Source organism: Zingiber officinale, chromosome 1B (assembly GCF_018446385.1).
Source record: "Zingiber officinale cultivar Zhangliang chromosome 1B, Zo_v1.1, whole genome shotgun sequence".
Taxonomy (NCBI): Eukaryota; Viridiplantae; Streptophyta; class Magnoliopsida; order Zingiberales; family Zingiberaceae; genus Zingiber; species Zingiber officinale.
In genome coordinates this window covers 169,593,365-169,620,223 of record NC_055986.1, presented here as the reverse complement: position 1 = coordinate 169,620,223, position 26,859 = coordinate 169,593,365, and the positions used below count along the sequence as shown (strand labels likewise).

At 37.9% G+C, this 26,859-nt stretch overlaps 2 protein-coding genes across 9 annotated transcripts; both read left to right on the top strand.

Moving 5' to 3' along the window:
- The first annotated feature begins 2,278 nt into the window (after window positions 1-2,278).
- Window positions 2,279-5,520, top strand: LOC121991687. 3 transcript variants are annotated; one of them, XM_042545702.1, is made up of 6 exons: window positions 2,279-2,477; window positions 2,630-2,683; window positions 2,801-2,852; window positions 3,581-3,658; window positions 4,029-4,174; window positions 4,285-4,426. In XM_042545702.1, exons 1-5 carry the CDS (start codon window positions 2,374-2,376, stop codon window positions 4,164-4,166), a joined length of 426 nt encoding a protein of 141 aa, XP_042401636.1. In that variant the 5' UTR covers window positions 2,279-2,373; the 3' UTR covers window positions 4,167-4,174; window positions 4,285-4,426. The 3 variants fall into 3 exon arrangements, with proteins under 3 accessions (XP_042401636.1, XP_042401628.1, XP_042401641.1); XM_042545694.1 differs by lacking the exon at window positions 4,029-4,174 and having other exon boundaries at window positions 4,285-5,520; XM_042545707.1 differs by lacking the exons at window positions 3,581-3,658; window positions 4,029-4,174 and having other exon boundaries at window positions 4,285-5,520.
- LOC121991656 (inorganic pyrophosphatase TTM1-like) lies at window positions 5,435-13,949 on the top strand. 6 transcript variants are annotated; one of them, XM_042545670.1, is made up of 13 exons: window positions 5,435-5,520; window positions 6,522-6,578; window positions 7,631-7,991; window positions 8,507-9,436; window positions 9,561-9,756; window positions 9,899-10,012; window positions 10,138-10,311; window positions 10,677-10,871; window positions 12,087-12,209; window positions 12,309-12,430; window positions 12,725-12,839; window positions 12,985-13,245; window positions 13,451-13,949. In XM_042545670.1, the coding sequence occupies exons 4-13, from the start codon at window positions 9,306-9,308 to the stop codon at window positions 13,649-13,651; spliced, it is 1,632 nt and encodes a 543-aa protein (XP_042401604.1). In that variant the 5' UTR covers window positions 5,435-5,520; window positions 6,522-6,578; window positions 7,631-7,991; window positions 8,507-9,305; the 3' UTR covers window positions 13,652-13,949. The 6 variants fall into 6 exon arrangements, 5 of the variants coding, with proteins under 5 accessions (XP_042401604.1, XP_042401580.1, XP_042401615.1 ...); XM_042545646.1 differs by having other exon boundaries at window positions 5,441-5,520; window positions 9,322-9,436; XM_042545663.1 differs by having other exon boundaries at window positions 5,495-5,633; window positions 9,322-9,436.
- The last annotated feature ends 12,910 nt before the right edge of the window (window positions 13,950-26,859 follow it).

Below are 26,859 nucleotides of genomic sequence, written 5' to 3'. Positions count from 1 at the left end.
GAAAATATGTCCCTAAAAACTTTTTAGTTAATCCAGTAGGTTGGAACCTATATTGGGTTCCTAAATCATGCTTAAATTAATTTTAAAAGTAAAATTAGCGCTTTAAGTGAGAAAATTAAACAAAGAATTTCTTTATGAGGTTTTGTCTAAAGGAAGTGGTTGTTGCTCCAATAACCAAGAAGGCCTAGTGCCTCGCCACGACCTGGAAGCCAAAATATTGAAATAAATGTTTATTAACTTACTAATGAAGCATTAATACAAGAATTAATTAGTGCTTAAAAAAGGTTATTCAAAACATTTTATTTCAAATTAGAAATTTACCTACTTAGAATTTTTTTTTGCATAAGTCAATTAAAAATATATATATATATATACTTAAAAATGTGAGTGAGGATTTTTTTTGGATTTTATTTATATACTTAGAAATATTCTCAAAAATTATTTTTTTCCTAAGTTAAGAATTTTTTTGAAACTAGAAATCTCAGCTTTAATTACTTAGAAAAATTTTCTAAAAAACTTAGATTTTTTTTACTTTTTCTAAGTCTTTAACCCTTAGATTATTTTTCTTGGAACCCCAATTTTTTGTGATCAAAGGGGGAGAAGGAAAAGTATAAGTCTAGGGGGAGGTAGATAGATTTAATTTTTTCTATCTTTTTGCACTTAAATTACAATTTAAGTTAATTTACTTAATTCAATTTTATGTCTATTTTTACCCTAGCTTAACTTGGGTTGATCACACCAAAAAGGGGGAGATTGTTGGAACCCCAAGGTTGTTTTGGTGTGATCAATAAGTTAAGGTATGTCCTGTTTGTTTTAACCTTGTGTCTAAGTGTGCAGGAGCTTAGGAACACAGGTAGTCGAGCGGAAGACGCAGCTAGCGAGAAGGACGGCAGTCCGAGGGACGAGGTGCTGCGGAAGAGTACACCGGCGGACGAGAAGGAAGCGTGCGGTGGTTCCGAGGGACGAAAGCTGGAGCGGAAGATTGCTCGGGGAGCAAGAGACGCAGCTAGCGAGAAGGACGGCACGCGGTGCGTCCGAGGGACGAAGACTGCGGATGAGTACACCGGCGGACGAGAAGGAAAGACCGGAAGTTGGGTTCGGGTGACCCCTTTTCCGGATAGCAGAGATCACCCAAGCGAGCGGATCCGGAGTAGAAGACCCGGACCGAGGCGGGACTGAAACGGAGCAGAGGTCCCGGACGCAAAAGTCAACCAGAGTTGACTTTTTGCTCCGGGGCGCCCGGAACTGTCTGGGGCGCCCGGAGCAGCCCGGAGCGCCCGGAGCAGTCCGGGGCGCTCGGAACGTAAAGTTTGACCAGAACGCATCTTTCACGTTCTGGACGTTGGGGGATAAAGTTTTATCCCCCCAGGGCGCCCGGAACCCTTCCAGGCGCCCCGACCAAGGCTATAAATATAGTCTTGGTCCAGAAGCTTTTCATCATTCAGAACTCACGCATTTCTTTCAAACACTTGTACGCTTTCTGTAGTTAGCTTCTATTGTGCGCTTCAACTTTGTAAGAGGCTTCTCCGCCTGAAGGAGAAATTCTAGTGCGATCATCTTTCTTGGATTAACAACCTCCCCGGTTGTAACCAAGTCAAAACCTGGTGCCTCGTTTTCTATTCTGATCTTAGTTTATTGCTTTGATTATTTTACAAGTGTCAGTTTAAGAGTTCGAGAAGGGTTGGTTTGTGTTTTGATTTCTGCAGGGCTATTCAACCCCCCCTTCTAGCTGGCCCAACGGTCCTACACTTTGTTCGCTCGTTGTGCACGCACTTGTTTGGTCTGCTCAGCTATTGTGCAGTCTGCATTCGACACTTATCATAAACCAGCTTGGCAGCCTGAGATTATTAACTCAGGTCATCTTAACATTTAAATTTAATTCGTTATATTTAAATTTCACTAATTTCTAAAAATCTCCGATAAATTATTTTATCTAACAGTACTCGTATTACAAAAAATTAATATCCTTCTCTTACATGTCCGGTCAACCCAACTAATATTTTTAGAATCAGTCATCCCTAGGACATAATGTAGATGATAAGCGCATGAGATTTCTAACTTAATCATCAAAAATCGATTGTCAGGAAGAATTAGCCATCGCCGTCTTAAGCATCTGCTTATCATGGTCATGCCTAACGAAGGAAGCTCCTTGCCGTTCTCCTCGTGCAAATCTAATCAATTAAAAAAAGTTAATAGTTTTTTACATTTTTTAAGAGATTTATATATAGAAAAAAGGCATTTTTGACGTCTTATTTACTCACGTGGACTGCTCGTGCGATGTCGATCATGGCACACGGGTTGCCCAGACCCTAATCAGGAAAAGGGGCGTTCTCCGCTCTCGCTGGTGCTCTTGGAGCTCTCGCTAAGGCGACAATGGAGGCGAATTCGTCGGAGGCGAAGAACGCCCACTTGCTACCTCTTCCCTTGACGCCTAGGTCTCCGAAACGCCTGTTGTTCGACAACCGTTATGGCTGGATGTATTCTCTTCCATCTCTTTGTTCTCTTCTTTTGAGAAAAAATCGTTTTTATTTTGGGATTTGTTTTCTTCTTTTGCACTCTGAGAATTCAGGAACAAGCTTCGTATCCTAATTTATTTGGGAATTGTTTTCGGTTTCTTGTCATTATGCAGCTTCGACGAGTGGAAGGATCCGTCTGAAGAAGCCTATGCAGGCGGTCGAGGAATGTACGCTATTTCTGCTATTTTTAACTCTTTTATTGCTCCATGAACCAATTTTATTTTTGTGAAATTTGTTTTATCCAGTGAATTGGTTGTAATATCACGAGAATTTTTTTTTTTCAGGTTTTGCATCTTGCCAATAGCTAAGTCTTTGGTGAACGCCGCTTCGCATTCGGTATGAATCATAATGATTTTCCGGATGTCAAAATTGTCTCTTTTTTTGTCTGTTTTGTGTACTGGGGGAGGAAATTTGAATGCTTTTCCACTTTAAGCTGAGTCACTGGATAAGTCTTGAGATCATTATCGAAGGTCATTTTTCTATCAGTATTTCCCTTTGCATTTCTAAGTAAAACAACCAAATGACCACTGAGTTCATTGTATTCGGTCTCTATAAGGTTTAATTCTCCTTTTCCTGAAGTTAGTTTTAGTTTATCATGGTATTATGATTGATGAGACAAAGATGAAGTTTCTTGTTGCTGGTACCAGTTATTGTTCCCCTAAAAGTTAATGAGTCATCTTTCCTTGACCCATAGAATATTTACATAGCTATATTCAAGTGATAGTAAATAGGAGTTTGGACACTCACAAATGTTAGAATGCATGTTTGACTCTCTTAGTTGTTTAAGTATATAGGAATTTGTGACCCTTGACAAATGTAGCAGTCCAAGTAGAAAGAAGCTTGGGTTCTTATTGAGTACTGTGTGATGCATCTTTTTTTCGGTTAATCTCTTACACTCGACAGCAGACAGAAAATATAAAACTAAGTTTCTATGTTCCTTATGTTATCTTCCTAATTTCTTCCCAGCCTTTACAACATCAGAGTCCAGTACCTGTTTTAATTGCTGACTGGTAACAATGACTGACTCATTTGCATCACTACCATGCCACCATCCACCTCCATAGGCTTTGCACAGGTTAAGGCCCTTGGCAACCCTCCACATCTTTCGCCCTCGGTTGTTATCCTGCAATCACTGGAATCATGTAAGCCCTCCATCTTTCTATCCTCCAAATACGAGTAATAACAGTCCTCTATCTCCAATGGTAATATTAAGATTATTGCACTGTGCAACTTTGATTGGTTAATGAACATATGGCAGCACCAAAAATTATTAGGGAAGTGGTCAACTATTATTATCAATTCATTGCAAACCGAAAATGTGTCGACAAAATGGATGCCTCTAAGCCTTTATTGCATATTTTGCCACAGACGTCAGATCTTTGGCGATTTGCATTTCTACATGATATATATACTTGGAACATTTTGACAAAAATTGGTGAACTAGCTATGGATGAATAACTCGGTAGCTTTTTTGCTCAGTGCCTTGAGTTAACGATTGTCTTCATTTTATAGGTTACTTTATACACTTTTCCCTCGGTTCTTCCTCCTCGTATCATATTGGAACCCACAATTTTCTCTCTCACTACCTCATGTGTTATTGTCGTCCCATGTTCAACAAGTGGTATTCAATATCTTTGCTTGAAGCTATAGATTCTTAAGTAAGTCATAGACTAATAAAAAAAAAAGTGGTTTTGTTTGTTCATTTCAATATGTTTTACTAAACTCGGTTTCAGCAACTTTCTATCATTTTGCTTGCTGCAATTTACAGATTGACCTTGCTATTAAGTCCGTCGGCAGAGCTATCCAGTCTCCAGATCAATTTTCTCCACACGAGCTGCGTGCAAACCTGAGCAATCAATTTGCTAAGCTTACCCCTTGTGCGCTACAATGGAATCTTAATCTGATGAACTTGGGCAAGAACAATCATCCCAACGACACAGAAAACCCCACCAAGTCTGTAGAGGGGGATCCCACAAAATGATGCTCCTGTTTAGTTTCTGTTGGATGATTTATCTTCTGCTTCAAGCTTTTTTTTTTAGTATTTGTGGCATTGGAAAAGCATGGCTAATCGATCCTTTTGGTCAATAGAAATACGAATACTTAGCTAAAATGATTTCCCCTACTTATTTGTGATCCTCACGCCCATTCACCAGTATTCCTGACCCCTCCTTTTGTCTAGCATCTTGAACCACTTCCTGTTCATCTCGTGCGCCTCTCTTTCGTTTGAGATTACTTCTCCTTTATCATGAGTCGCCTTTTGACCGTTACTCCGTCGTCTCTCACCATCCATCGTGGGTCGGTCGGTCAGTCTTCGTCTAAAGTTTCCTTTTTTTTATTGTTATCTCCTTATCTGCCTATCCGTGTCTCATGCTACTTTCTCTATTTGTAATAATCTTCTCTCTATTTATCATCATTTAATATACTAATTAATATTATAACCTAAGCTTAATTAATCCTTCTAAAATTATTTTAAATTAATAACTGAATAAATCCTTATATCAGTTCACGTATTTGAATCACAGTGTTGTTTTTTTGCAATATTTTTTTCGTTTATATTCAAAATTCTGAATCATATCGTATCCAGTCCAATAATTACATGTCTTGTTATGGGACCAATTTAAATTAAAAGCGATCACGCGCAACCACTCCTCGCTTGTCCTTTAGATACTAGGCTCCAGAGGGGGCCCTACAGGGAGCCCACTATTTATCTGCGGGCCCCGCGCACTCCTCCAATCACTGCACACTTTTGCCCAGGTTGGTGCACGAGTGGGTACGGAAGTCAATTTATTTTATTTAATAATTCGCATGCGACTTTTAAAGGTCCACCGTGGGTTTCCGTGGCACCATCGAGGGGTTGGGAATCATCTGGGCCTGCGATCTCGCCCACTCGCCAGTTTCGATCGTTCTCGGCATCCGCTCCTTCCCCTACCAGCCGCCGCACTCGATCCCTTCTCCGCTTCCGCCGCCTTTATCTCTTCCTCAATCTCATCCCACTGCCGAGCAAGTGAGTGTGTCTTCGTGCTCCCTTTGGAAATCCCGTAACTTTTCGCCCAGATCTTCTGCTTAAGTTATGCAGCGAGAGTTTGCCTTGAGTTTCATTGCAATTTCCACTGCGAGGTGGCTGACTTTGATGCTAGCGTTCTTCTAGATTTCTTGACGTTTTCCATTCTTTTACATTTACTATAATTCTAGTGCCGTACTTGACGTTAGGGTGAGACAGGCTTGATAAGTGGAAGTAGCGATGACTCAGAAGTCTTTGACATTTTGGTTAGTTTGTCAAACATCTAATTCAAATTTTTATCGATGGACGTTTAGAGTGGAATTTTCGTGTTTTTTTGTTATGGTACGATTCGCTTATTCAACTGATATATGTTACAATTGTTTTATTTTTTAATTGGTTGTTGGGTGGTTTAAACCATGGTCGACGTGCACTCGGACTGGTTTATAAATGGCATATAGGTACCTGGTGAATTTGTTTGATATTCCCTTATCCCATGGCCCGTAACTTCTGTTCTGTAGAACATAATAGTTGAATTGGGGGAGGCGAGGAAGGGGGTGGCGAGGACCCGCAGGATAAAGTCGATCCTTTTTTTTTTTCTTATTAGAGTGCAAGTTAGGTGTAGAGAAGTATCTGGCCTTTAGTGAATTCTTTGTATCACAACTTGACTATAAAGTAGATTTCTTCGTCAACTTCAGCACTTTTCTCCTCCTAGGGGTGCATCTATGCTTTGAAGGAACCGCCTCAAGTGTAATAACCTGGAAAGCCACCTGATGGGGAAAATTATTATTTTTTCTCGTTTTACCACCTCAAGGGATTACAAACATCCATCAGGAACCTCTACTTGTTTGGAGTTCTATTTGCTTCATATGGCTGAATTGGAAAAGATACAAGGATCTTGACATAAATCCCGAGTAGTTTTTATTAGCAAACTACTTGTGGTTGGTCAGTTAAACATCTTGATCAAGCATTTACATTTTTTTACTCTGACAAAATTTTTGTTTCAGATAAAACTCCATATCCAAGCTGGAAGTTTTCCACTTTCCATCTGCTGGAAGCCTAGAGTGAGTATTCTCTTGTCCCGTGTAAGGACCCATGTCTGAGCTTGGAAATGTTAATACACACCATCATGTTCAGTCAATTCTTTGTCAAGCAATACTTTTTTGAATGAAAGGAAGCAATGCGATAATACTATATGCATGCATTATGTCAACTTTTTATGGTTCTTGGTTTTTGGCTAATGACTGAGCGGAGATTGCTAAGTTGGTTTGCTTTGAACCCTGAAGCTTAATGTATTTCAAGATTTCAAAAAGTGTAGGTAGGTGGTATATGGTCAACCAAGTACATTGAAGATATAGAGTATACAAGGGAATATGTGATCATTATCAAAAATCTTTAAAATATTTAGATTGATAAAAATGTCTAATTTACACATAATAGTGCATATTTATCAACATTTTCACCTTGTACTTAAACAAACAATATCAATCATGCAACATAAAAACATATTACAATCGATATTAATAAAAAAAAAATCTAAAATTGATTCAAATAAGATTTTCTTTTATGCACATGTACACCACATATCCCATCTGTGGTTGTCATGCATTCACTAAGGAAATTGGAAGTTGTCATTGTGGATGACTTTATTAGGGAACTGTATCCCAGAGGAGTTGAATTGACTATTCCAAGTTAGGTGGGGATCACTTTTCGAATTTGAGACAAAAATTGTTTGATATCGTACCTGAAAATTTTAACGGTACTATAAAGGCTATTAATTGCATCAAGTTCTAAGTTACAATGTCAATTTGATGTTGATTTCTTTCAAATGCATATCTTGCATAGTCTTATTTCACATAATATATGCTGTTATTCCTCATCTGGTGGTAGTTACCAAATGTTTGAGTTTAATTAGAAAGTTGAAACTCTTGAGTCTGATTATATTTGCACCTTCTATTTTAGATTCTTAAGTAGCTTTCATGCACAAGCTTAGTGATTATGATTACAGTTTTTATTTTTATTACAGATTCCAACCTCCTCTCTGCACTTGTGTTATTTTGCTTAGTTCTTTTTGGTTTATTCTTTTCAACTCATGCTCATTTTATTTGTGTTACAGAGCAATTCCACATTGTTTTGGTTGATGGATCAAGATAATTCTATCATGGACTCACCCCAACGTAGGCATGGTCTATTAAGAGATCAAGTTCGGTTGGCAAAGAGAAAGAATTCTGATCGTTACGAAATTGTTCCAATTCAAGATCCATTGTCATTTGAAAAAGGTTTCTTCATAGTAATACGTGCATGCCAGTTATTGGCTCAAAAGAATGATGGGATTATTGTGGTTGGGGTAGCTGGTCCTTCTGGGGCTGGGAAGTCTGTATTTACTGAGAAGGTTCTCAATTTCATCCCAAGCATCGCTGTCATATCTATGGACAACTACAATGATTCTAGTCGCATCATTGATGGGAATTTTGATGGTACGTCTGAAGAAGAACTTTTCTTTCAATAGACTGCTCCCTATTTCTTTAATCTCTTTTTGCTGTCATATCCTCTTTTCTTTCTTGTCCTTTTTATATTGTTTCCTGAGTTCTTTTAGCATGGACAGTGGAACTGATACATATTCCTATCTAATTCATTTTTATTTCTCTTTTATTCAGCTTTCATGTTTTGGTAGCTCAAAAAGATTCTTACTGCCTGGTTAGTTGTATTTTGCTGACGGATTGCCTTTCATTTACATGTGTTTATAATTTTGATGATAGAAGAAAAACTCCTATTCACTATCTTTTGGCTGATTTTTGTGACTCTAGTATTAACAGATTTTATTAGAATGGACAATTTCAGAGTTTTTTTTTTAAATAATACTGCATTATATTTTGAATAGGGAATTTCAATTCTTACATCTTTGAATATGCTTTTAATTTTGACTGAGTCACATCTTGGTTCCTGTCTTTCCTCCTTTTCCTGTTCTTTATTTAAAAAATATTTCATGCAGAATATATAGGCTAACAACAATGTGCATGAAGACAGACAAGTGCTGATTGGTCCCCCAGGTCACATCCGTACAAGGATGCACTTAGATGCAATGGACACTTGTGGTTCTTGTACTTGGATTTTGAAGATGCTTAGTTTCCACAAATGTTCTCAGATGCCACCCCTTCATGCATAAAAATGCTTTTAAATGACCAATTTTACCACAACTAATATCTACACATTTGGCTCTAAGATATTTGTCATTTGTTGTTTGTTCTTGTAGTTGCATCACAATGATCTGATATTGTTTATTCTTGAACATGCCACTTGTTTCTTCATTGGTTGCTCTTTCGTGTATGTTCATGATTAGAAACTAGGCTTATTTGATTTTGTACATGTAAATCTTTTTGTTGGTAACTTCAAACTTAACTTCATTTTATGAAGTTTGAATAATACCTGTTGCTATGAAGGCTTAAAATCTTGTTCTAAGCTGGAGTTTTGGTTCCTTAACCAAACAAGACATGGTGGCTGAGTCTGGTGCTAGTGTCGGTGCTAGTGGGTGTGTCGAGCGTTAACCCTAGGTGCAGGAGGAAGAGGAGTCATGGTCTTTGTATATTTTGCGTCTTGGAGAGTTCCCTGTGGGTCGTCAGCTTCTTCACATGAAGCCACACATTGTTGCAAGGGATCGAGGAAGTGCCATTGTATCATAGAGTTCTAGGTTCTAGATGATGGGTGGATGATTTGCCTATGTCGATCAACGCAGAATGATATCTTAACTGATGGTTTTTGTAACATCACCTTATTCTGGAAACTTCTAATTCATGCATTTTCTTCCAGATCCACGGTTAACAGATTATGACACTTTGCTAGAAAATATTCGCGGACTAAAAGAAGGGAAGTCTGTTCAGGTGCCAATATATGATTTCAAGTCAAGTAGTTGCATTGGATACAGGTGATAATCAACAGTGGTTTGATTATATATATGAGTAATTAGGTAGCGGTGCAGTGTGCACTAGAACTTCCAGATATTTCTTCATAGGATAGATTCATCATCCTTGTTGTTTTCTTCTTGGCAGGACTGTTGACGTCCCTAGCTCTAGGATTGTTTTTCTTGAAGGGATTTATGCTTTAAGTGAGAAGTTGCGTCCTCTACTTGATCTGCGTGTTTCTGTGACTGGCGGTGTACATTTTGACCTTGTTAAAAGGGTTTTGCGGGACATACAGCGTGCTGGACAAGAACCTGAAGAGATTATTCATCAAATTTCAGAAACAGTTATCTACTTTATCTTTTCTCCTTGAGAAAACTTCTTTATGCTTCTGCTAACTACACTTTAAATTAACTGACATTAGTAAGTTCATTTACTTGAATCTCCTGAGCCCTGACCATTTATACTGACTTCTCTATATTACACAGGTTTATCCAATGTACAAAGCGTTCATTGAACCAGACTTGCAAACAGCACATATAAAAATCTCCAACAAGTTCAATCCATTTACAGGCTTCCAGAATCCAACCTACATTCTAAAGGTTAGCCTTTGGATTTTGTTGCATATATGGTTGCTAATGTTTGGAGGCATGGTATTTGCAAACTGTTTATATTGACGTCTTCAGCTAATTTCGTATGAAGCTTAAACTTTTTTCTAATATTGCAGTCACCAAGGAATGTACCAGTGGATCAAATCAAGTCTGTTCTTTCCCAAGAACACAAAGAAAGCACAGAAGAAACCTATGATATATACCTATTGCCACCAGGAGAAGACCCGGAAGCATGCCAATCTTATTTAAGAATGAGAAACAGAGATGGAAAGTACAATCTCATGTTTGAGGTATGTTATTCTGAATATTTCCTGTACAATTTTTATTTAATGTGGCATATGGTTTATGGCTGAGGATCATGTAAATTTTAGACATATTTCTTGAAACATGTTTGATGTAAACGAAAATTCCTTTTTCTGGATTGGCATTGTATGCATATTTCCTGATTTTGCTGACTCATAAATTTGAGTTATTTGTCACAAATATCCAATGGGATGAAGTTGTGAGCTTTTGTTAAATGCATTGTCTATCTTCAGCAATATTTATTTCAAGGATTTTCTATATTCACATGCCTAGTTTTATACTTCTTTTGCTTGTATATAGTTAGTGTGTATTCATATGGCACTGTGACCACTGGCTACTTGTGAATTTCCAGGAATGGGTAACTGATAATCCCTTCATCATATCACCCAGAATTACTTTTGAAGTTAGTGTGCGTCTTCTTGGTGGGTTAATGGCGCTAGGCTATAGCATTGCAGCTATTCTGAAGAGAAGTAGTCATGTGCTTTATGATGACAAGGTGGTTGTGAAAATTGATTGGTTAGAACAACTTAATCGCCATTACATTCAGGTAACTGGAATGCATATGTAAATGTTAATTTCTATCTGGAGTGGCTTGAACATTCTTGTATTATGTGTTGATTTGAATATTGTATAATGGAAGATATTTCAACATAGTTCCTTAATCTAACATACTACTGAGAGACTTGGTTTTCATTATGAATTGCTGTTCAGTTATGTTGTAATGAAATCTACAATATCATTAAAGCAGTTTTAATTGGACTTGGTCACTTAGTCACTCATTGCTATATAATAGTCATTTAGCCATCATGTATGATGAAATAACTTATCCAATTAGCTACAAAAGAATCTTCTGTAGTCCATGTATCTTCTTAACTCAGTTTGTGAAGAAATTAGAGAGATCATAGATAGAAATTGTATCTTGCAGGTGGCTCTTTCATGGTTATGCACAATGTTATGGAAATTATTCTTAGTGGTTTCTAATTTAGGCTATTTTGAAATACTTTTGGTATTTCAAAATAGTATTTCTTGTAGTATTCTTGCTAGATTTTCATTGACATTCACCAGTCCCTACTGAGGATGTAGGGCTGTTTTCATACATCTTGATTCTTACTTCCTATGATGGTTTTGTTCCTAATATCAATACTCGCAAAACTTAAGTTATATGACATCGTGATTCACTATGAGGTGGACCTCAGGTGCATTCAAGTAGACTCTTCTCTGTAACTATTTGCTTGGTGATATATTACTATCCTATAGCCTTATACAGCTGAAGTCAATGAAGCATCACTTGAAAGATGGATATGAATTCGATATTACAATTGACATTGGTTAAGCATAAGGAATTCATGAACTCTAGTTTTCATGAACATAATGTAATTTCCCATTTAAAGGTAATCATCAAATATGAGAGTTTGGAGTAGGGCTCTGACATCTTTATGTTATCTAAACTAGAAAGAAATTGTTCTATGCTTTTTTTTAGCTGTCATTTCTTCTGCACAACTGTGAGCAATTGTATACACACATCACCTGAGGAAAGAATTTAGTGGTCTGTAAACTTCAGCTGTTTGCTATGTTTCTTGATTCTTCATAACTTCTTCGATCATGTGCATTTTTGAGGAAGAGGAAAGGTGTTTGTTTTTTCTGTTTCTGTATTATAATTATAAAGATGTTGTGATTCATTATGCTTATGTACTTTCTATGTTTCTGGATCAAAGTCCTTTTTGTTGATCATAAATTACTAATAGTTGTGATTATGAGAAAGGTGCAAGGAAAAGAGCGACTGTATGTTAGGCATATTGCAGAGCAATTGGGTCTGGAAAGTGCGTTCGTTCCACGTACTTACATCGAACAGATTCAACTGGAAAAGCTTGTGAATGAAGTGATGGTATGGATTCTCTACAACAACTCTTATTGCACCTAGTTCCAAAACATTTGTCTTTTTTTCTTCCAATTGTTTTTGCATAATTTATATTTTTAACTGCAGGCATTGCCAGATGATTTGAGGACAAAGCTCAGCATAGACAATGATATGGTCTCTAGTCCCGGAGAAGCACTCTCGCAGGCATCTGCTGATAAGGTTGCTGTGAGAAATAAATTTCATAAAAGGTTTGTTTCTGTATATTAGCATTAGTAGTACTTATGTTCTTATTCAGAATCACAAAATAAACATCGGCTACTTGGCCAATACACCATGCTACCATCTATTGTAGATGATCATATTTTACAATCCCTAATAAAGATTATTGGGTATTTCCTTTTTCTTGCATTTTCTACTCCTATCTGATCTAGCTTGTTTTTATGGGTACATCAATTGATGATTTGTCAGCGGATCTGATTTGATGCTTGTTGCTATTTTAAGGTACAACTATTTTGAAACAACTCTTCTGTCTATTTCCTCAGCGGAATGTCTCATTCCTTCTCTACACAAAGGGAGAAAAATATTGCCAAACTTAGACTTGATGTCAAACAGAGAAGGTTCGAGAGGCAACCACCTGAATCACCGGCAATCAGTCGGGTTAGTTGTCACAACGACAATATGCTCATTTGGTAGAAACTGGGAAAAATTCACAATTTCGTTTGCATGCCTATATTTTATGTTACAAGTGGTCTAATGCAACTTTATATATATATATATATATATACTTACCAATCCTGTATAGGAAGCTGTCAATCATCTATCAGAGCAGATTTCTGCTCTAAATGAAAGATTCGATGAATTTAGTTCACAAATGGAAGAATACAATAAGAAGTTCAGCTCACAGAAAACTTCTATGAGCCAACAAAACTTGGCCCTCCAAGGGGAAGCCTGTAATGGCTCTCTCCCAACATCGCTGTTTGTGTCTAACTTGGGCAATGGCACCCTTCTGCCCACTTCTTCATCTTCTTCCCAGCTGAATAAAGATTCTTCCCTACTGGATGAGGTATGTACCAAAATTCCTTCTATTCTTTTGCTTCAAATATAACTAGTTCAAAGCTTCAGTGATATTAAATCCCTTGCATTCCTAACAATCTTTATAAGTCGTCTAGTTTCTGCTTGCAAATCTTTGAATATTTGAAACCTAAGTATCATCCAATGATTGTAGTACTACCAGCTTCAGTGATGTTGATGCTTCCTTTCATTGGCAGCTAATGCTCGTCTCGCGTGGTCAGCGACAAATCATGCATCAGCTGGATAATCTCAACAACTTGATGCACGAGCGCTTGTCTTTGTCATCCCGGCAAGGCTTAACTGATAACAGAAGCAGATTGCCCAACTGGAATACAATAGGGATGCTAGCAATGGGGTGCATCGGCATTGTTCTGTTCAAAAATCTGAACAGGAATTAAAATGAAGCCTTTGAAGATCCTGATCGATGACTTTAGATATATTAACCTGTTCATGATGCACAATTGTGCAGGGCCTCAAGCTCAAGGAGGAACACACTGGAATCGACAAAAGCTAACACATTGAAGTTTTGCAGGAGTCATGGTCCACCTCTCTCTCTCTCTCTCTCATTTTTATTTTATTGTTGGCCGCAGTTAGCGGTTGTATCTTTCGGATAGTAGAACCACCAATAATGTTATTTCTATCTCTAGCATGCGGATGTTAACTAAAATATATTAATTAAAATGATTTTTTAATGGATATTAAGGATCCAATTTATGCATAACAATCTGATTCAGTTCTACTAGATTTTCTGTCTATTATTAGGATAAATTAAAATAATACTTATACCACGTGACTATTAAAAAGAAGGTATTTTACCATTACATGGGACTAAATTTGATTTTCAAAGAGTTTGAAATTTTTTCTCTCACGAGATATATATATATATATATATATATATATATATATATATATATTTCCAAACAATCTATCCGATGATGACTTGGTACGTTTTTCGGCCACAAAAAAGAATCGTGGCAAAAGATGCTCATGAAAGCGTCGCCTTCAACCGTGAGGATGGTCAGGATGGTTAGTTTTGATGATCTCCATCTACTTAACAAACGAGGGTCATCAAAATTCATCAATCATAAAGAGTGGATCATCTTCTGATCTATCTGTTCCGCAATCCACTCGCGCCCTATCAACCACTTCAATCTTTGATTTTCGGATTTCAACTCCATGCTCTAAGTATTCCGTGCTTTTTTTTTGCTATATATATAAGCTAGAATTTACTATCTATAAACAACTAGGCTTGGACTTCCCTGCATGAATCTTCTTAGAATGACAACCGTGCCAATATTAGAGCAACTATATTTGGAGGAAAGACTGCTCAGAAGCTCAGCAGAGAATTGGTGTATCATTAATCATGGGACAAGTCTTCCCACCATAGTCATGGGCATATCTCGGTATGTATTTACAGTTGCTATACCTCTTATTTCACTAGCAAATCTCCCTTTGACTTGGCTATAATTGTTTATATCTTTCTCCTTGCATGATTTGGACATTCAAGGATTGTTCATCAGTTATTAAGAAGACTGACAATCAGTATAAAACTATAACATAGGAGGCCTTCAGAACTTGTTGAACTGAAGCCGGTGCTTCGTTATCAAATTCCTGTGATTAGAAGATTTTCTGGAGGAGGCACGGTTATCATAGACAATGTCACACTTTTTGTCTCTTTAATTTGCAACAAGAATGCTATTTCGGGCTGTAAGATAGTTTTGTGCTGTTATCGGAACTAGATATTCTTCATTCAACACTATTACTACATGAAGAATGATTTATTAAATTTTTAGAATAAATTATTCAAAATCATGAGGATTTTATTTGTTATATGCCATAGCAACACATGCTTTTTTTTCCCCTTGATAAGCCAATTAGGCAATATATTGGCTATTTTAACTTTGAGACTAGGATGATCTATATATACATGTTTGAGAATATACTTTTTTTTTAATGTATTTTTATTTTTAATATATTTTTTAAAAAAAATAGAAAATAAAAATGAGTAAATAAACTAAGCATTGAAAAAAAAATGCAAACCTTCCCTCAAGTTTTTCATCCTCGAGTGGGATTTTAAGTCAATTTTCTATATGCTTTCCTTTTGTCATGAAAATCTCATCATGATGGCATGATGATTTCTACAGAGAGTAACAAACATTAAAGGGTTCATTGAGACTTCCTTAGCAAAATCATTTCAATGCCTAAGTCAGCCCGGTGTTTTGATAATAGAGGAAAAAATTAAATGTGAAAGGTAGAGTTCGATAGCCTTTTTTTTATATACTTGACTTTTATAAATGTGAGACCTCCCTAAAGATCATGTGAAAGATAATGGGAGAGTGGAGAGAGATCATAAGTGAGCAGGGATCATGGCCCTGTGTTGACCAAGTCCTAGACAAACCACCTGGGCTCTGTGTTGACCGGGTCCTGCTACGTGGGCCATGTCATCTTTCCCGCATCACAAGCATCAATCCCCTCAAATCTAGTCAAAAGAGATTGTAGTCTGATTGACTAGACAATTGTCATGTCAATGGATGTCAGGGGCCACGTGGTTGAGGCATCATGGTCTAAAGTAGCTGGCCACCGAAGTAGAGTGTCTCGGGCAAAGTTGAAAGAAAAGTTATAATTTCTATTCAGAAAGTACTATAATTGCACTCGAACCTAGTGGTAAGATGATAAGTTGACACAGAGAAGTGTTGATGGATGTCATTGTCCATGGCAGAGGGATATAGATAAGTAGATGGATGCCTTTGTTCCAGTAAGAGGAAATAGCTCGATCTACCACTATAAGTTTGATCTCATGACTTGAATACTGGTGCAGTCGGAAAGATAATAATAAGCTCAATCTCATAATTCTCGAGTTGGGAGAGGATAATAAGCTTGATCTCACGACTCTCCAGTACCCATGGAGTCGAGAGAATAGTTCGATCCATGACTATGCCCAATTCGGGAGAGAATAGTAAACTCAATTCATGACTATGTCTGAGTCGAGAGAATACTAACTTGATCTCATGACTCCCAAGTACCAGTGGAGTCGAAAAGAGAATAACTCGATCCACGACTATGTTTGGGTCGGGAGATAATAGCAAGCTCGATCTTATGACTCTCCAGCACTCGTGGAGTGGGAGAGAGAATAGCTGGATTCGTGAATATGTCTAAGTCATTAGAGATTAGGAAGTTTGATCCATGACTATGTCCGACTTGGGGCATCTGGCAGGAAGACCTAGTGGGTTAGGAGATCAAAAGTCAAGTGATTCTGTAAATGATAAGTTAGGTAAGCAACTAGAGGAGATAGATCTAGTGAGGATAAGTCCCAGTAGGATAGTAGGCGTCGATCCAACTTAGATCCATCTAGAAAATCTAAGTTGAGACCAAGACTAGATCATAGTCTTGTTTAGACAGGATCTAATTCACAATTCATACATCTGCTCTTCTAATTTTGTGTTGCAGGGACATATTGTGTTTAAACTAACATATGCAGGAAATTTCGTTGGAGGTGGCTTAGATGATTGGAGGCGCCTTGAATGACTGGAGGCGTCTCAGGTGAAGGAGGGCGTTCCTAGTTGAGGTGCCTCAGATTACTGGAGGTGTCTTGAAGGTGATAAGCATGAAGGATTAGATTCGAGGCATTGGAGGCGTCTCAAATTCATTTGAGGTGCCCTGAAGAGGATAAATGTTGAAGTTTTGAATCAAATTAGCATGTATGGAGGAGCCTCGGATGAATTGAGGCATCGGCAATGCCCTATAAAAGAAGTATTCGGCCACAATTCTGATCACTGATTCTAATACAAGTTTCTACTCAATTTTGTTGTGATTTTATCTTGCAACTACTATGTTGCACTGAATTTACATTCGAGAAAACTTGTGTAACAAGAACAACACCAACATTGAGCTTTAATTCAAATTGTGATTCTTGTCAGTAAAACAATGTTTTCGGTTTTTATTATATTTGCATAAGAAAGTGTAGTGTGTTAAACATTCTTCATTCTTGTATCTGACCTCTCTACTTGAAGGTTCTTTAAGAGAGAATTTAGTGGATTATTCATTCAAAATGGTCCAAGGGATCATGAGCTTTGAAGTAATAGTTGTTGGGGCTACGAACTAAATAAAAAATAAAAGTGTCTTTTTTTCTATGCAATTCATATTTTAAGTTTTCTTATGCATACTTGAGTTTTCGAAAAGTTTTTAAAAGGCGGAAAGAACCCTTCAATGAAGATGACTTCCTATAATTGCATAGAAGAATAGAGGTTTATATGAAGACATACATCGAGCAATGGTTCAATATTTGACGATGGAGCACAACTTCGCTAGATGAATCATCTAGTGTACCCCTCAACCCAAAAAAATGGAACCCATAATTGAAGAAGAATGCACAAACTGATTTCAAAGAACGAGGAGCAAAGGAAAGTTCAAGTGTAATCTTGGTAAAGGCAAAGCAAGCATGGAAGTCTTGGCAGCATAAGTCTAAGTGTGACTTGGCGAGGTTGAAGTTCCAGAACGAGGAGCCCTAGGCAAGGTTGATGTAACGACCCAAAATTCCTCATTACGAGTCCTAATAGTACGTAAAAATATTTAGAAATACTTTAGAAAAATTCTAGAGATTTTTAGAAATTTTTAGAGTATTTTTATGCAATTTTTGAAGGTCGTTTGGTATTTTTACTAAACGAAAGAAGTTTCGACAAAAATAATATCCAAAGCCAAGATTCGAATCAGAGACCTCTGACCGAGCCAACTCTTAAAGCAAATCCGGTTGACCAAGTGTCCCAGTGGGCGTTTCTGATTAAAGAAGGAACAAAAATCTATTTAAGCAGTAGTTGAGGAATAGGAAATAAATTGAAATAAAAAGGGACGGCTGAGGAATCAAACTCGCGACCTCTAACCCGGTCAAGATTTAGCAAAACACAGTTGACCAGGTGGCCCAGCGAGTGTTGGCGATTAAAAAAGGGAATGAAATTTATTTAAGTAATAGTTAATAGGAAACAGGAAATAAATGGGAATAAAAGGGGCGACTGAGGAATCGAACCCGCGACCCGGTCAGAGGTTTCGGCAAATCCAGCGGACCAAGAATCCAAGCGGACAGATCTGTTTAGAAAAGATAGAAAAATTTATTTAAGGAGTTAACAGAAATATTAAGTTATAAAAAGGGATAAGTTGATGCTCTGTTTTCCCGTGACCTAAACCATTCTCTCCTTCTCTTCTGCGTACGATGGCGGAGCTCGGGCAGAAAACAAAAGGGAGTTAGGGCATCGTCTCCGGCGGCCGGCCAAGGTCCTAGAAGCCCTTCTTGTTCGGTTGTGAGTCCAAGAAGCAAGGTAAGTGCTCTCACCTGCAGTAAGAGTAGTTCCGAGATTTCCTTTACTTGCTGCCATGAATTAAGGTTTCGGATTCTTGCTTCCTTCTTGATTTCGTAGCATGTTGTAAGGGCAGTGCTCTTGATGTCTGCTGCCGAGAATCTTAAAGAAAGAAATGAATTGTTTAGTTAGACATATGGTTTAGATTTCTACAGATTTCGGATTATGCTGTAAAGATTTGTTGATTGAGGTTTTGCTGTCGTGAGTTTTATAAAGAAGATGAGAAGGGGTTTTAATGGATTTGGCTTGTAGGTTAGACTTCTAAGTTCTTATAATTAGCAACTCATAATTGGATTTTTGTTAATTATGGTTACCTCAATAGACACAGTCGGCTCATATGGAGCCTTGTAAGTTCGGTTTGTGCTAAGGAAAGGGCATGAATAATTTTAGTTCCGAGGTGTTCAATGGATTGCTGTGGCACAGTGTATGAGGAATGATTGTTCAGTATTACAAATTTTGATTTGTTTAGCATTGTAGATTTTGAATTGTTTAGTATTACAGTTTTGATGGTTTAGCATTGGAAGATCCAATTTGATCTCTAGTAGCTTAATTAGATTTGTAGATCTTTGATTGTTTAGCATGAAGTTTGGTTGGAGCAATGAAAAGGGGCACAAGTAGTTTCCTTGGGGTTTGCTTTGCAATCCAGTCATTCTTGGCTATTAGGTAATGAACATGAGATAGTATAGATTGGTTGTTGAGCATGTAAGTTTCGGTTAAGATCCTCTTAAGATTTTTGGTGGAACTTCTAGTGCAGATTTTTGATGGAAGCTTATAGTGTAGATTTTTATTTAAGCTTATAGTGCAGATTTTAATTAAGCCTATAGTGCAGATTTTAATTAAGCTTATAGTGCAGATTTTTATTTAAGCCTATAGTGCAGATTTTAATTAAACCTATAGTGCATATTTTAATTAAGCCTATAGTGCAGATTTTAATTAAGCTTATAGTGTAGATTTTTAATTAAGCTTATAGTGCAGATTTTTTTTAATTAATCTACAATTCTTATATATAGCATGCTTAGTCTTGCTTCAGTTCATATGGGACTACGATCCCATGGGTGGGCTCCCATAGTCGCCCCTAGGTTCAAATAACCTAGCTCTAGGTTCAGATAACCTAGTAAGAGCGAGATAATATAAATCAGCTTATGAATCAGTATTTTACTTTTATCAGTGGCACTGTGCTGGACTCTTAGTTGTCCTTGGGTTGAGCTCCCATAGTCGTCTCTAGTTTTAGATAACCTAGTAAACCCTACTAGATTCGGGACTAGCTACCTCGGGTCTAGTTAGGAATGCGCGCATAGCAAGTACAGTTGTCGGGTCCATCAGCAGCTTGATTATTATTTTTATCTATTATGAAAATAGTTTTCAAAACTTCACAAATCAGTTACATGAATACAGTTCAGATTCGACATTAGTCTAGCATCAGTTTAACTCAGCTTATGTATTAGTTCAGTTAAACTTATTATTCTGAAGTATAAAAGTATAAATTTTGAACAAGTGAAATAAGCTTTACATGTTTAGCATTTCAGTATGCTATGTTTCTTTTGCTATTAGATGAGCATTCAGTTTCTAGATTTCTTTCAGCTTACATGCATATTCGAGTTTTGTGAGTTAGATAGCGCTTACTAAGCAATTTTGCTTATAGATGCATTTTCCTCTTACTCAGATAAAGGAAAGGAAAATATATAGCAAAGGAAGACGACAAGGAGGTGCTGATGGATGTGTAATGCCTGGACTCTAGAAGCCTTGGGATTTAGCATAAGAATTTATTAAAATTGTCATTTATTAAGAATGCATTAGATGAGTCATTTTGTCTTCCGCTGCTAGTTAATTGTATGTTTTGAGTTCTCCGAGAGTTTTAGGAATTATTATCAACATGTGAACAAGGATAGTTAAGTAAAGTTAGTAGTCTAGTAGCGCTCCGCCCTCACAGACCAGTAGTGAGGAGGGTGGGGTGTTACAGTTGAAGTCTTAAAGAGATGAGCTTTTGGCAAAGTCAAAGTCCCGGAGTAAGGAGCTCTTGGCAAGGTGAATATCCGGAGGTAAGGAGCCTCCTAGCAATGGAAGCTGCCAGGGGCTAGTTTATGCCAAGTGCTGAACGCAGACTATACAGTATCTGAGTAAGCTGAGTGATCGAGAGGTTAGAGTGACCGAGCCAGTAGGTCGACCCAATGTCCGACCGGGCAGAAGGTCGAGCGGTCGAGCGATCGAGCGGTCGAGCGGTCGAGCAAGAGGCTGAGCGAGTGATCAACCGAGCTGAGCGAGCGAGTGGTCGAATGAGCGAGCATTCAGCTGAGCAGACTGAGCGAACTGAGCGAGTGACCGAGCAGGCGTGCAGCTAAGCGAAGAAGCGGCCGACCGAGACCCCTACGCATCTACACATGAGAGAGACTCTCTCCCCATATATTTGTTCACATCATTAATACATGTGAATCAATATAAACCAACCAATATGACTTGAAACTCCTAATGTGGGACTAAAGTCTCATTCACAATGGAGCTTTATGTCTCTTCCACTTCTTTTTCATTCACATATATCCAACATTTTTTTTGTTGTTGGTACCGGTTATTGTTGCCCTTAAAGTTAATGAGCCATCTTAACTTCGCTAGATGGAGCAATGGTTCAATATTTTTTTTGTTATTCTTTTTCATTCACATGCATCGAGCAATGGTTCAATATTTGACGAGGGAGCATGACTTCGCTAGATGGATCATCTGGTGTGCCCCTCAACCCAAAAAAATGGAACCCAGAATTGAAGAAGAATGCACAAACTGATTTCAAAGAACTTAATACCCTCTATGTTGGAGCAATCGATGCATCCTTAGGTTTTTATGTTAAGGCAAAGGGTTTAAGTTTGGGTTTGCATCTATGTTTGATGTGTTATTGAATGTGCAGGTGAGGTGCAAAGGAAAGTCTAAGTGTAATCTTAGTAAAGGTGAAGCAAGCATGGAAGTATTGGCAGCATAAGTCCAAGTGTGACTTGGCGAGGTTGAAGTCTCGGAACGAGGAGCTCTTAGCAAGGTTGAAGTCTTAGAGCGATGAGCTCTTGGCAAAGTCAAAGTCCCAGAGTAAGAAGCTCTTGCCAAGGTGAATATTCGGAGGTAAGGAGCCTCCTAGCAATGGAAGACATGACAACAAGGACAAGATTGAAGCAAACATTTTGAAGGAAAGATGTGGAGGATGGAGAAGTATCCGAGTGACGCAAGGTTGGATAAGTCTTGAGATCATTATTGAAAGTCATTTTTTCTATCAGAATTTGCTTTTGCATTTCTAAGTAAAACAACCAAATGACCACTGAGTTCATTGTATTTAGTCTTGTTCAACTGTTCAGTCTCTATAACGTTTAATTCTCCTTTTCCTGAAGTTAGTTTTCTTAGTTTATCATTAGTTGATAGATACTGGTGTGGGTTATGAATGATGAGACAAAGATGAAGTTTTTGTGCTTATCTGTTGAGATGATCTGTCAGCAGGGGTTAGTTTATGCCAAGTGTTGAACGCAAACTATACAGTATCTGAGTAAGTTGAGCGACCGAGAGGTCAGAGCGACCGAGTGAGTAGGTCGGCCCAATGTCAGACCGGGCAGAAGGTCGAGCGGTCGATCAAGAGGTTGAGCGAGTGACCAGTCGAGCTGACCGAGTGAGTGGTCGGATGAGCGAGCATTCAGCCGAGCAGACTGAGTGAGTGGCCGGGTAGAGAAACCGAGCGGTTGAGCGAGTGAGCGTTCAGCCGAGCAGACAGAGCGAACGTGCAGCTGCGATCGGACGGGCGTAGAGGCCGACCGAGTTAGCGGCCGAGAGAATGCGGATGGACCGAGGCACCTCCGGCTATGCTTCGAGGTTTCCTTGAGTCGTTTGTTTCCCAAAATACAATGGTGAACCGTGATCCCCATTAATCATTATGACTATCATAGGCACTCCGCAAAGCAAGAAATGCACCACAGAGGAGAAGGGCAACGTTAATGATCAAGGTAATCCAAACCCTTGGTTCAAGGTTTTGCCCGACCAATCTAGCATTCGGTGTGCGCAGGCTGTACTCGCCCACGAGTCAACTTGGTTCAAGATAAACCAAGCCCTAGATTTACACCCCTTGCGCATCCATACGTGAGAGAGAGTATCTCCCCATGTATTTGTTCACATCATTAATGCATGTGAATCAATATAAACCAACCAATATGCCTTGAAACTCCTAATGTGGGACTAAAGTCTCATTCACAATGGAGTTTTATGCCTCTTCTATCCCTTTTCCATTCATATATATCCAACAATTTCTTGTTGCTTGTACCAGTTATTGTTGCCCTTAAAGTTAACAAGCCATCTTTCCTAGGCCCATAGAATATTTACATAACTACATTCAAGTGATAGTAAATAGGAGTTTGGACAGTCAAAAATGTTAAAGTGCATGTTTGTCTTTCTTAGTTGTTTAAGTATATAGGAATTTGGGACCCTTCACAATGTAGCAGTTCAAGTAGTAAGAAACTTGGGTTCCTATTGACTACTGTGTGATGCATCTTTTTTCGTTTAATCTCTTACACTCCACAGCAGACAGAAAATATAAAATTAGCTCCTATGTTCCTTAAGTTCTCTTGTCCATGTAGCCTAATTTCTTCCTAGCCTTCACAATATCAGAGTCCAGTTCCTGTGCTAACTGCTGGCTGATACCAATGGCTCATTTGAAGTTCAAAAAATCTTGAAAATTTTTCTAAGACTATAATAGAGTAATTATTTTTTTAAAAAAATAAATTTTTAAAAATTTATTGTTCTAGAATTTTTAATATTAAGATTAGCATTTGAATAAATAATCCATAGAAAATTAAATATTAGTCAAAATTTTCAAACATATTTTTTTAGACATAGAATATTATAAATTTTTACAAAATGTTAAACTTTATAAAAATAACTTTGTAAGATATTTTTAAATTAAAAAATATAATATTTATAACAAAAATAAAAAAATATAACAGTAAAAAAAATTTTAATTTTTTTTCTACAGATAGAAAATGAAATCCTTTTTTTTCAGAATAATTAATACTTAATTAATTTTGAATAGAATTATACTAGGAAACTTATTTTATCACACTTGGCCATTAAAAAGGCAAATATTCAACCAACTTAAAATTAGAAATATGCACAATTTAAACTAAGTATGATTTTGGAACCCAATATAGGTTCCTTTCTACTGGATTGATCAAGTATTTTCTAGGGATGTATGTTTTTGTTACTTTTCTGATTTGGTCCTTATGAAATCTATAATACCAATTTAATTTTTGAGAATATCTAAAATTTGAGAATGTAGAAATTTTTAAAATTTTCTATTATTCCCTTTAAATTAACATTTTTTATTTTTTCAAGATTCTCTATTAAGTAAGATTTTGTTAAGATTTTTTTATTTCTAAATTCTCTTTTTTAAAATTTTTATTTTTAGTTTTTAATTTGTACATTGATTTAATATCATAATATAGTTGATCAGGAGGTAAGAGACATACCTCACTTACCATATCATATCTGAAGCTTGATTCTCCCCCTGCTTCGCTACATTCGTCTGAAGTAGCTCTCCTTCATCAATGTTGGCTTCTGAGGTGCTTTGTTCTTCGTGGCTAGCCATCAGTGCTAGTTCGGCTTATGTTTCTATTTTTGACTCTGATGATGAGCTTTCGTCCCAAGTGGCTTTGAGATTCTTGTGCTTGTTTTGTTTAGGCCTCTTGTCTTTTTCCTTTTGAATTTTGGGCAGTCCTCTTTTATGTATCATTCTTTTTAACACTAGTAGCATTGAACCTTTCTTCTATTTCTTGAATTTTTTCTGTTATGCATTTATATAAATTTATTAGATCTAAAAAAACTTTTTAAACTTCCTTACCATGTAAGCTTCTTAGTCTCCTTCCAGATTCTGACTTGACTCTTTTATTGTACTTGCACATCGAGTTTCATATAATTCTAAAGTCAAAAAAAGTTCCCCTAAAGTACTTACCTTCAGGTCCTTCGAGATGTATTAGATGTCTATGATCGAAGTTTATTCTAGAGTTCTGGGAAAAAAATTAAGTGCATAGTGTAACGAGTCCCAGTTGGTTACCGTTTCACCGAGGTTGACCAGTCCGGTGATCAGCTCCTTGATCTTCGCATATAGTTAGGCTACCTTCTCACCTTTTTCCAGACAGATGTTCGTTAGCTTACTCCGAAGAATGTCTCGTCGTGCAAGCTTCACTTCAGATGTTCTTTCGTGGAGTTCCAGTAACTTCTGTTGGAGCAATCCCAATGGTCCGCGGGACCATGTGTTTTGGTGTTTGGGCAAAGGGTTTAAGTTAGGTTCACCCTTGTATTTGATATGTGTATTTGAGTTGTGCAGGTTTGCAGGATACACATGTGACTCAGGTTGATGGCTTCGGGTCCGGTGAAGGATGGAGCATCCGAGGGACCGTAGACAAGGCAGCGAGGACAAGGGCCGAGGGAAGCGACTTCGAGGCATACGCGAAGGATGGCATTGGGTACGAGCCGCGGGCTTGAATGCATCCGAGGGACGAGAGCCAAAGGAAGTAGGCTTGAAGGCAAAAGGTCAAAGCTGCAAAGGAAGAATCAAGTGAGTCATAAGGGTGAGGGTACGAGTGCACGAGAGATTGTACTCGGAGTAAAATCCTAGTTTTTAGGGTTTTACTGTAGCAGTACTGTAGTGCTACTGTAGCAGTACTGTAGTGCTACTGTAGCAGTACTGTAGCGCTACTGTAGCAGTACTGTAGCAGTCGACTGCATGTTTTAGCAGTCGTAGCAGTCGATTGGAATCGAGCCGTTGGGATGTAACGGTCGAATTTCCACAGAGGGCAGTCGACTGCATGTTTTAGCAGTCGACTGGTAGGCGGGGTTTTCTAACCCGTGGCCTATAAAACCAAAGCTTGGGAGCTTGGTTTGAGTTGACGAAATAGAGGTGGTTAATCTCTATTAGTAGTCTACTTGTGCCCTAGCGTCAAAAGAGTTCTTGTGAGGGTTGTGGTGAGGTTTCTCCACCCACAAGGAGCTACGTGAGCTAGCCGGAGTTTGCCGGGGAGTAATCCACCGAAGGATCGGGATCGTCCACCTTACGGACAGCCGTGGAGTAGGAGCCCTAATCTCCGAACCACGTTAAACGATCGTGTCAATTGGTTTGCTTGTCTTTCTCATTCTTAGTCTTTAGCTTTCGTATTTGTATTTGTATTGTTTGTATTCCGCTGTGCTAACAAATACGTAGGAAGCGCTTATTTGGGGGTGCCGTCTATCCAACCCCCCTTCAAGCCGGCCGTCCGATCCCCAACAACTTCTCCTAGAGATCTTTGGTCGATGTGTAGCTTTCGATGCGATTCACTTCTTGAGCCGGTAATACACTTAATAAGTGATATTCCGCTCTACTATTGGCTATGAAATTGCTTTGGTCCTTCTTTGTCCAGAGGTACACTTCTTTCTCTACGCCTTACTAATCTTTGAGAATTACAAAACCATATTTAATTATTAAAAGAATTTCAAAGTTAGTTTTTAGAAATACCTCCATTCGACATTTCTAGTGTGCGAACTCCCCCTCGAATTTTGGTGGGATGAGGCTTAGTCTGTCCATTGATTTCTTTGCTTCGGTCAGTGATTAGTCCTTCTAAAGCATCTTATTGTTGGTCCTCCGATAGTTGGTTAGAGGGGGGAGGGGAGAATAGCCCTGAAAAGACATAAATACCCTTTCTAGATCTTCGAACTAAGTTAGACAAACACTTGGATTATAACAAAAAAGTAAATGCATAAATTAAAAACAGAGACAAGAGAGTTTACTAGGTCTGTAATCAGAGGATTACTAATTCTAGACAAATGAAGTTCACTAAAATCTCTTTTGAGAGGAGTAGCCTCTTTACAACGTTAACATCTCACAAAAGTAGTAGAACAGAAGGAGAGTTCGTTTACAAGTGATATTCTAACTACGTAAATCAGGAATGTATTTATAGACCTGATCTGGGCGCTTGGAAGGGTTCCGGGTGCTTGGGTATAGATAAAATTTTATCTACGACTCAATGGATCGCATCCGAATGGATCTGGATAAAATCTCCGATCCAGCTGCTTGGAAGGGTTCCGAGTGCCTGAACTGTTGGAATGTATATTATAAGCCTAGCTTTTGTATGAACATCTATTTTTGAGATATTTTGAAAAGAAAATCACTTTGGTCAAACGTTTGCATTTTATATTATATATATGCAGTTGTCCATTTAATTTATATTGTAGATAACATAGTGTGTGGTGTCACACAGAAGATCACGTTATCG